The sequence below is a fragment of the Terrapene carolina genome, unplaced genomic scaffold (genome assembly GCF_002925995.2).
Source record: "Terrapene carolina triunguis isolate 2854851 unplaced genomic scaffold, T_m_triunguis-2.0 Scaffold62, whole genome shotgun sequence".
Classification (NCBI taxonomy): Eukaryota; Metazoa; Chordata; order Testudines; family Emydidae; genus Terrapene; species Terrapene triunguis.
In genome coordinates this window covers 38022536-38033127 of record NW_020664413.1, presented here as the reverse complement: position 1 = coordinate 38033127, position 10592 = coordinate 38022536, and the positions used below count along the sequence as shown (strand labels likewise).

The 10592-nt window shown below is 41.3% G+C and overlaps 1 protein-coding gene across 1 annotated transcript in view; it reads right to left on the bottom strand.

The window, feature by feature from the left end:
• The window catches only part of PDK1 (pyruvate dehydrogenase kinase 1), a 29839-nt gene extending 21083 nt beyond the window's left edge, over positions 1-8756 (bottom strand). The window contains 3 exon segments of the mRNA XM_024211271.3: positions 1628-1769; positions 8429-8504; positions 8506-8756. Coding sequence (XP_024067039.2) covers positions 1628-1769; positions 8429-8504; positions 8506-8547 — 260 coding nt within the window. The 5' untranslated portion in view covers positions 8548-8756.
• Positions 8757-10592: the final 1836 nt, after the last annotated feature.

Genomic DNA, 10592 nt, shown 5'->3' with positions numbered 1-10592 from the left:
GCAGCACTTTGGTGCACGCTGCTATTCATACCCTTGTAGTCCAAACTATAGGGGAGTGTAGACAAGCCTTGTGTGTGATGCTGTAGCAAAGAGGGCTAATACAACCTTGGGATATACAGGGAGTCCTCGGACTTACAACACTTTTCAATTGACTGCCCATTTCGCCCCTACAAGCTTGTTTCCCCCTTACGACGCTCAGTTTGCATAAAGTTTGCTTGAAATCACTTCCTGGTTGCATTATACTGGTATGGAGCTGGAAGGGGTCACTTCTGATTGGCTTTGAGGCAGTAGGGTAGCTTGTTGCCGGGTAGGGTTGCTGCCCCGGGCTCAGCCAATCAGAAAGCTTGAACAGTAATTGGCTGAGGCTCAACATCTATGCCGTTCTCCCTGGTTTTCTAAGCCTGTGTTGCCTGCATTCTGAGCAGCATATGCGAGTTTATATGTTTATTTGGATGCTGTTTACAAAATACAATGTACAGTAAATACATTGATGTTGCAACATTAGTCAGCTATAATTCATTTAGTACAAAAATCTGGGTTATTGTGGTGAAAATAGTGTATCAAGCCTTGGTTCAGAAACCAATCCCCCCTTCATACCGTTGATTCCTATAGGAAAAGCAGTTTCAGCTTACAACGCAATTCTGAGGAACAAATTGTGTCGTAAGTCCGAGGACTCCCTGCATAAACAGGAACATCAAGCAGGAGTGAGGAGGTGATAGTCTCACTAATGCTGCCAGGAGAGATATTACTGCACCACTTCAGGTATCAACAATTCAAAAAGGATGTTGAAAAATTGGAAAAGGTTTAGAAAAGAGCTAAAAGAATGACATGTCTGGGAAACATGCCTCTCGTCAGACTTTGGAAGCTTAATCTAAAAGAAAGTTAAGAGGTGACTTGATAAGTTTATAAGTACTTAAATGAAGAGATTTTTAAAAAGCTGACAGCTTTTTAATCTAGCAGAAAAAGGCATAATAGCCAATGTCTGAAAGCTGAATCTAACAAATTCAGACTAGAAATAAGGTACAAATTTAACAGTCAGGGCAATTAACCATTGGAATAATTTATCTAGGGATATGATGAATTCTCCATCACTTGAAATCTTTAAATCAAGACTAGATATCTTTCTAAAAGAAATGCTATAATAAAACAAAAGTTATGGGCTTGATGCAGAAACTAATGGTTGAGATTCTATGTGTTATGGAGGTCAGACTAGATCATGATGGTCCCTTCTGGACTTAAAATTAGAAAACATCTTAAACATAAACACATCTTTTCAATGTCTTCAACCTAGAAGGATGAATGAAATTGACTGAACATGAACTACAAACAGAAGTGAAACTGACTAGTCTGTTTTTCTTGAAAGAAAAGCAAGGAGTAAAAACATGATGATCAGCTAGAAGTAAAATACTCAACATTCTCTCAGTCTATCAATATAGACCAGGATGTTTTCAAAATAGAATTTTAGATAGGAACAATCACATTCAGAAGAAATTGCTTAATGCTACCATATAACAAACATGTATGTGAAGAGTTTCTTCCGCAGCAGCTTAGTTTCTTAGTATTTCTTAGTACATTTGCACAACAATAACCCTTAAAGGTAAAATAATAAATACAAGACAGTTCTTACCAGCTCTGCACCAGCTGAACTGAAGGTGTTTTTAACAGGTTGTCTGGAAGCAGACTTATTTCTTTCATTATGTTTGCCAATCTTACAGGCAACTCTTGTCTCAAAAACATAAATGAAGTCTTTTCACAAGCATTTTCAGATCCTAAAACCAAAATATATTTGGAAAAATCAGAATATAGTTAACATTTGTGGAACATCTTTATACAGCTATAGATCACTATTTTCCTGCACATTTTTGTGGTCTGGCTCTGAGGTTAAATTAGACCAGGTTTGAACATAGGGATAACTTGGATGTGACCCTTTGTAAAACTGTATTATTTCACCTTAAAACAAAAATTGGCAGATACTAGTTACTTTGTCACTGAGGAACAATTATGTTTTAAAAGACCATGAATTAAAGAAGCCAGTTGCTTACAAAGAGTATTGTGGCACCGGGGGAGGGTGTCATCACATGCAACCATAAAGCAATGTGGCTCAACAGGATCTGAACCCTGGACCTTCATATCCCCAATACAGGCCTCTATCAGTCATAAAAAATGATCTCTTTTGTTGTTTTGCCTCAGCATGGGAGGATGGACTAGATGATACTTGCTAGGGTAGAGACCTGACACCATTGTCAGCAATAAGGTCTATAAAATGTCCAGAATCACAGGGTGATAGCTCAAGGTAAGGCCAGAGCTCTTTATCGCCCGTCTTCTAGATCTGTGCACCTTTCCCTAAGATACAGGGTATGTGAATGGGCCACATTGTCTCCAACATTTTTGGCACAATGCCTGACTTGGTATGTGATGGAACAGATAGCCTGATTCAGCTCAAATGTAGAATGTTCCTCAAAACTGGAGAGCGACTCAGAGCGCTAAAATGACCAATTCCTTTTCAGACTATACCTTAAAAAAATAAACAACCAATCACAAGTTAGAGGTACTGTTTAATGGAACTGTCAAGGGATCCAATCCATGAAAAACATGCACTGTCAAACTTTATTTAGGCATAAAAACTTGCTCTTGGATGAAAACACAACAAAATATTAGTCAACGAGAATTTTCTTGAACCAACTCACATCTTTCATAGGTGACACTAAATGGCACTGTTGTTAGCCTTAGCTGAGATCATGGATCTAAAACACGCAGGTGGGAAGGGAGGGTGAGAAATCCTTCACTCCCACCCTACAGATGGTCCTTTAAAAGAAGGGTTGAAGCACATTGGCAATACAAACATGGGGCAGCTTACTTACGTGGCTAAATACGACTTTTAAACTAGACTAGAAAAACGCTAGAAAATGTAATATAGGGAGCAATCCTGCAGTGGTAGGGGGACAGACTTTGATCATCAAATCAAACTTTTCCCAGCTCCAATATTTTTGATTCCAGGACTTCAGTCTCCTGGACTGTCAGCTGGTCTTTCACAAGAACCAAACGAATGTAGTTTGAGCTTGTTTTTTAAATCTATTAATCTTTTACTTACAAGAATACTGAAAAATGGAACTCTTCTTTGCTCGTGTGCAGAGTAACAATACTTTTAGTTCACACCCCTGGTATTTTTTAATTAACTCTGAGAACACTTCAATCTGTAGGATGGAATAGTCACTTTCACGTAAAATGAGTTCCTTGTCATACTTAGCAAGTTTATCACAAGAGAGATTACTAGATTTTCACTAACCCAAGGCAGTATGCAGATTAACCAAGATGGCTCTAAAGTGACAGTTGCTTTATCAATATAACAATCCATCAAATACATGTTCTCCAAACAAGCCTCAGAACATAAAACCCTGATTCTGAAATTCATTGGATGCGCGCACACCACAGGGAACCCTGTCTGTGATTGAAATGGGGTGTCAAGCAAGTGCAGTTGTGCACCTATGAACAGTGAATTCCTGAATAAAGGCCTAAACCATAATGGCTCCCCATTAAATAGATCTATTCTTCCACAATGTGCACTTTCCAAGATAGTGAAAATATCAGCATTAAGATTTAAGAGACCCAACTTATCTGTAATTTACACGAGACAGACCCCAATCCTGTCAAACTTATGCATGTGATTAACTTTATCCACTGTGAATAGTCCCATTGACATCAACTTTTAATATCACACTGACATACTATTTTTTTTCTATAGCAATTCTTTCATCAATCTTCAAGCTGGATGGTGCAAGGGAATGAGGCAGGGATACACAGTGAGTGACACAAAGGTTCTGTAAATCAGTGTAATAACTGGGGCCAAATTTTGCCATTACTGTGTCATAAATTTGGAGGGCAATATGTACTGGATGAGTGTATCTGTTAATTGAACAGCGAGGATTCAAAAATCGAACAGCTGCCTCAAATCCTGTGCAGTCTAACTTGGGCATGCTGCAGAGAAACAATGCTTGCTGCAGAGGAACAATATTGTGATCATGTAATCAAAGACTGATGTGACACCTGCAGCAGGACACAGAGTTAAGGTTATTTGTAGTAGCTTAGCTATGATATCAGGATAAATTGATGATTTAAAAAAAAATCTTTTATTTAAATTAGATTTATTTTTAAGTTAAATTATTTAAAATTAAATGTGAAATTATGGTAAGCTTAGAACTTAACATAGGTGGTGATCATCTATTTAAATCGCTTACATTAAATAAAAATAACTAGTAGATATTTGCTGCTGAAGTTTTAAAGAGTCAGTCACTGACCTGATGGAAGCCATTGGCTAAGCATCTGGAACCAGAGTTTGTTGATGTGCTAAATCAATTTTTGACAGCATTAGCCTCTTCTGCAGGTGCAGAGAGAATATTTTCTTCATTTCAATTTGTTCAACTAGTTGAGTTCAATGACTAGCTAAATTCAAATTTAACAAATTTGAGTTGAAAAAGAAGGAACTCTTGTTTTCCTCTTCAAATCTATGTATAAAAACTAGGTATAAGAGGATGAGATCCACTGGTTCTAAAATCTTGAAAGACATAGTAACCAGAAAATTGATTCAATTCACTAACTACAGATAATACTTCCTTTGTTAAATAAATCAGTTAGTTTTAAATGCAAAACATGTTCTAATAAACTTTTTTCTTATGTATCCAGCATTTTTAAGGTAGTTTTATTTAAGTTATAATACACATTTTAAAATGCTGGTTTTGTGCATTTTTAATTGACACCCAAATTGAGCTGGACATAAATCACAAGTAAAAAATTAAACAAATCTAATAACTTAAAATATGTAGTACCTAAATAAATGTATGTAAAGCTGTACAAATGCTTAAATATGTGTATAGATACAGTATATCTACCTGGTTAGCAAAAAGAAGCACCAAATTTAGTATAAAAGCTTTGTTTAGTTGCAAATCAACGTGTTTTAATGGCTACTAAAATGTGAATCAGCATCTCTTTAGGACAATAACTAAAAAGTACAAGTACAAAACAAGATTAAAATGGATTATTTAAATCAAGTCTTACTGCTTGCTGATTTAAACGATTAAAATCATTGATTTAAATTGCTTTGACTTAAATCAATTCACCCTGTATGACATCATATGACTTTGTGATCTTTACATTCTTTGAATGTAGACTTGATATGGAATATTCAAGTTTTGTGTCTGTGTGAATGGTGCAGCTTCAAAAAAGAAAACTAAGAAAATCCAGACTGAAAAAGCCATCCTACTGTAATGCATAGAGAATGTCTGATCAGAGATGCTTAATGACTTCTTTGTTTCGGTCTTCACCGAGAAGTCTGAAGGAATGCCTAACGTAGTGAATGCTAATGGGAAGGGGATAGGTTTAGCAGATAAAATAAAAAAAGAACAAGTTAAAAATCACTTAGAAAAGTTAGATGCCTGCAAGTCACCAGGGCCTGATTAAATGCATCCTAGAATACTCAAGGAGCTAATAGAGGAGGTATCTGAGCCTCTAGCTATTATCTTTGGAAAATCATGGGAGACGGGAGAGATTCCAGAAGACTGGAAAAGGGCAAATATACTGCCCATCTATAAAAAGGGAAATAAAAACTAGCCAGGAAACTACAGACCAGTTAGTTTAACTTCTGTGCCAGGGAAGATAATGGAGCAAGTAATTAAGGAAATCATCTGCAAACACTTGGAAGGTGGTAAGGTGATAGGGAATAGCCAGCATGGATTTATAAAGAACAAATCGTGTCAAACCAATCTGATAGCTTTCTTTGATAGGATAACGAGTCTTGTGGATAAGGGAGAAGCTGTGGATGTGGTATACCTAGACTTTAGGAAGGCATTTGATATGGTCTCGCATGATATTCTTATCGATAAACTAAGCAAATACAATTTAGCTGGGGCTACTATAAGGTGGGTGCATAACTGGCTGGATAACCGTACTCAGAGAGTTGTTATTAATGGTTCCCAATCCTGCTGGAAAGGCATAACAAGTGGAGTTCCTGTTTTGGGACCGGCTCTGTTCAATATCTTCATTAACGACTTAGATATTGGCATAGAAAGTACGCTTATTAAGTTTGCGGATGATACCAAACTGGGAGGGATTGCAACTGCTTTGGAGGACAGGGTCATAATTCAAAATGATCTGGACAAATTGGAGAAATGGTCTGAGTTAAACAGGATGAAGTTTAACAAAGACAAATACAAAGTGCTCCACTTAGGAAGGAAAAATCAGTTTCACACATTCAGAATGGGAAGAGACTGTCTAGGAAGGAATACGGCAGAAAGGGATCTAGGGGTTATAGTGGACCACAAGCTAAATATGAGTCAACAGTGTGATGCTGTTGCAAAAAAAGCAAACATCATTCTGGGATGTATTAACAGGTGTGTTGTGAGCAAGACACGAGAAGTCATTCTTCCGCTCTACTCTGCGCTGGTTAGGCCTCAACTGGAGTATTGTGTCCAGTTCTGGGCACCGCATTTCAAGAAAGATCTGGAGAAATTGGAGAGGGTCCAGAGAAGAGCAACAAGAATGATTAAAGGTCTTGAGAACATGACCTATGAAGGAAGGCTGAAAGAATTGGGTTTGTTTAGTTTGGAAAAGAGAAGACTGAGAAGGGATATGATAGCAGTTTTCAGGTATTTAAAAGGGTGTCATAAGGAGGAGGGAGAAAACTTGTTCACCTTAGCCTCTAAGGATAGAAGAAGCAATGGGCTTAAACTGCAGCAAGGGAGGTTTAGGTTGGACATTAGGAAAAAGTTCCTAACTGTCAGGGTGGTTAAACACTGGAATAAATTGCCTAGGGAGGTTGTGGAATCTCCATCTCTGGAGATATTTAAGAGTAGGTTAGATAAATGTCTATCAGGGATGGTCTAGACAGTATTTGGTCCTGCCATGAGGGCAGGGGTCTGGACTCGATGACCTCTCGAGGTCCCTTCCAGTCCTAGAATCTATGAATCATGTACTATTGCCAGACTCCTACCTTTGAGCACAAAATCATATCTACTACAATTTTTAGCCTCAGCAGCTGATTTTCTAGCTTTTGAGAATCTGTCAAAAAGTTGATATATTTTGAACATTTTTTCACGTTATCCATGACCTTATGTCTAAGCATTGATGTCCATAAATTACTGCTTTGCTGTGGGAAATATTTGCCTTGAAAGCAAATTCCCATTGTAAGGGGGAGACAGTAGTTTTGGGCCTATATCTGTATTTAAAAGTAACTGTGAACAATACTACAATCCTTGTTCAAATATAGTATACATAGAATGACTACAGTTGTTACTGTATAATCCTGTAGATCATTTATCATTTTAATTTAATAATTTTATTTAATTTTTTTATTATTTAGAATAGACTTTATATATAAAGGATACACTTTTGTCTTTACATAACATATTGTAAAATGAATAATGATGCAAAAAATGTTGACTGGATAAAGGGTCCTTTAACTTTGAACAGCTGAGGGGTATCTTCTTTAACTGAAATAGTAGAAGCCTGTGTTTTTGAATCCTAATGGACAAGGGTGTTAGACCCAGTTCCCCAGGTATGTGTACATATAATTTATCAAAGAGATGAACCTACAGAAACTGGATCCATTGCATTGTGACTCCATACCCAGACTTGATAAGGTTTCTAATGTCTGCCTCTAAGATTGTTTTGTGTGTGGCACTTCGCTCTCTAGTGGTAGACTGCAATTCTGATTTTAAAAACTCGGGATATTTTGCTTTCTTGCCAGCTGTCACCCATTTGTTCACTAGCGCGACAACTTTAGCCACAGCTGTAACCAGTCTCCTGATGAGGCTTCAAGCGTCAGCGCTCTATTGAATTTCAGTCCTTGCCTGGCCAGAAAACCCCCTCTGATTGGCTGCCTGCCCCACCATCCCGCTTCCTGGAGAAAGAGCAGCCAATCAGGCCTCTTGGGGGGGGAGCCCAAGTTGGGGAGCCCAGAAGCCCAGCAACTTACTCGGGGGTCCCCGCCTGTGAGCAATGAGCCCCGTCCGCTCTCTCCATCTCTGCAGGACTGGGAAGGGGAAGAGGGTGCAGAGCCCACCCCGCTGCCTGCCCCCCACCCCGGAGGGGGAGAAGAGGTGCCTGTTGCCTGGGGGCTGAAGAACCGCAGGCGCTGCCATTGGAGCCCAGGTAAGCCTTGGGAGGACTGGGGGTGAGCACGGAGCAGAGGAGGAATTGGCAGCCCCCAACCCGCTGGTGGTCACATAGGCTGGGGGCGTTCACGCTGCAGCCTGGTCTCTAGGCGGGGGCCAGGGGCTCCTCTGCCCACGTGGCGTTGGTGGCGCGGTACCGCCTCCTGCTCCGGCGCCCCGGGGAGGCGGACGGGTCAGCGCAGCCCGTCGGGGTCCTGCCACCCCCAGCGCAGCGCGGGGGGGACGGCCTGGCGCCCCGGGCTGGGGGCGAGCAGGGCACTCACCGAAGTCCAAGAACTGCTTCATGGAGAGGGGCGACGGGGAGAAGCGGGCGTAGAAATCCACCTGCTGCGGGAGGCCGGCCGGGGGGGGCGCCTCTCAGCAGAGCCCGCAGCAGCCTCATGGCAGCCTCGAGACGCGGCTCCGCTCCTTTCAGCCCGGCCCGGCCACCATTCCCGCCTGTGCAGCTGCCCGGAGCCCCGGCTCCTGCCCGGGCCGCGGCCTCCTGCACTGCGCGTCCCTCGGAGGATCGGGCGGGCGGGCGGCGCTGCACTGAACGGGGGGCGGGAACGGGCGGCCGGGCGCCGCCTCCCTCCCTGCTCGGTGGGGGCGGAATGGCGCAGAGGTTTGATTAGCGGAGCCTCCCGACCTAGACACCACCTCAGAGAGGGGCCAGGCCCGCCCCCGTCCGCTACGCCAGGCAGGAACCCTGGGCTCGGCCCGGGCCTGGCCATACAGCGAGCCCTAGCGGGGAAGGCCGGCCCCGCACCTAGCCAGGGACCACCCCGTTGAACTCCGCTCTGTCACGGCTGCCCCGCTTGACCCTGCTGGGGGCTCCTGTTGGTGCCGGGGAACTTGTCCATGTCACTTACAGTCGTCCCCACACACACATACACCCGTTGTGCGCTGAGAGGCGTTGGGTTTGCTAAGCAGCCAGTAGTTTACTTTCTTGGGACGGTCCGGTGAGTTGGGTTGATAAATTTGTCCATAGGCAAGAAAGCCCTGGGGTGGAGACTGACCTCCCCGTGTCTCCCCCCCCGTTAGAGATGAGGCATGCTGGCAGAGAAGTGCCTGTAGCAAGTTTGCCCTACTGCTGCCCTGTCATACAGTTAATTTGCCAGGGCTGGCTAGAGACCTTTCTCCAGCCCTAAAAACGAAAAAAAAAAAAAAAAAAAAATTACACCAAAGCAAATTAGTTCATTAACTAACTTGCATAAAATGGTTTTGTGACAGAGACTTAATGCCCCTGTTTTTTCTCCTCAAAATTGGTGACCCTCAAAGGCTAGAAGGGCACTGTGATCATCTAGTCTGACTTCCATATAACACAGGCCATAGCACTTCCGTGAAATAATTCTTGTTTGGCTGCTTTTCTAAAAGATATGCTCTATTTCAGGGGTGGGCAAACTTTTTGGCCCAAGGGCCACATCTGGGAATAGAAATTTTATGACAGGCCAAAAATGGTCACAAAATTGGGGTTAGGGTGCGGGAGGGGGTGAGGGCTCCGGCTGGGGGTGCAGGCTCTTGGGTGGGGCTGGGGATGAGGCGTTTGGGATGTAGGCAGGGTGGATTTGATTTAAATCACTCATCAGGAAGACTGGATTTAATCATGGATTTCTATATAAAAGTGTATTCTTGTTGGGTGTTATAACCTTACTACATATTCTTCACAGCTCAGAGATAGATGTACGTTTCATTTTTAGAATCTGCCATCTCAAGTGACAATCTTAAAACAAATATTTTTCTGACACCTTCACCCAGAAATGGATGAGTACACAGGATATTACCTCAGTGTACAGTATTGGTGAGACCACTATTGCATTACTATGTCCACTCCACACTTCAAAAAGGCTGTTGTAACATTGGAGAGTATTCAGAAAAGAGCCTGGAGAATAATTTGAGGACCAAATAAATAACCTTATAAAATGTTTTGGCTTGTGTTACGCAAGATGTCCGATAACACTATCATTATGTTCCCTTCTGGCCTTAAAATCTATGTAATACCAAATAAGAAACTTCCCCTGTACCTTAAGTCTTTAATTTAGCACAAAAATAATGCATTTAATATTAATTTATTAAACAATATAACATCATTATTCTAGACTTTAAGACCAGAAGGGACCATCATGATCATCTAATCCAGTGGTTCTCAACCAGGGATACATGTACCCCTGCAAGTACGCAGAGGTCTTCCGGGGGTACATCAACTCATCAAAATATTTACCTAGTTTTACAACATGCTACATAAAAAGCTCTAGCAAAATCAGTACAAACTAAAATTTCATACAAACGACTTGTTTATACTGCTATATATACTATACACTGAAAAGTAAGTATAGTATATATATTCTGTTTGATTTATTTTATAATTATATGGTAAAAATTAGAAAGTAAGTAGTTTTTCAGTAATAGTATGTTGTGACACTTTTTTTTGTATTTTTGTCTGATTTT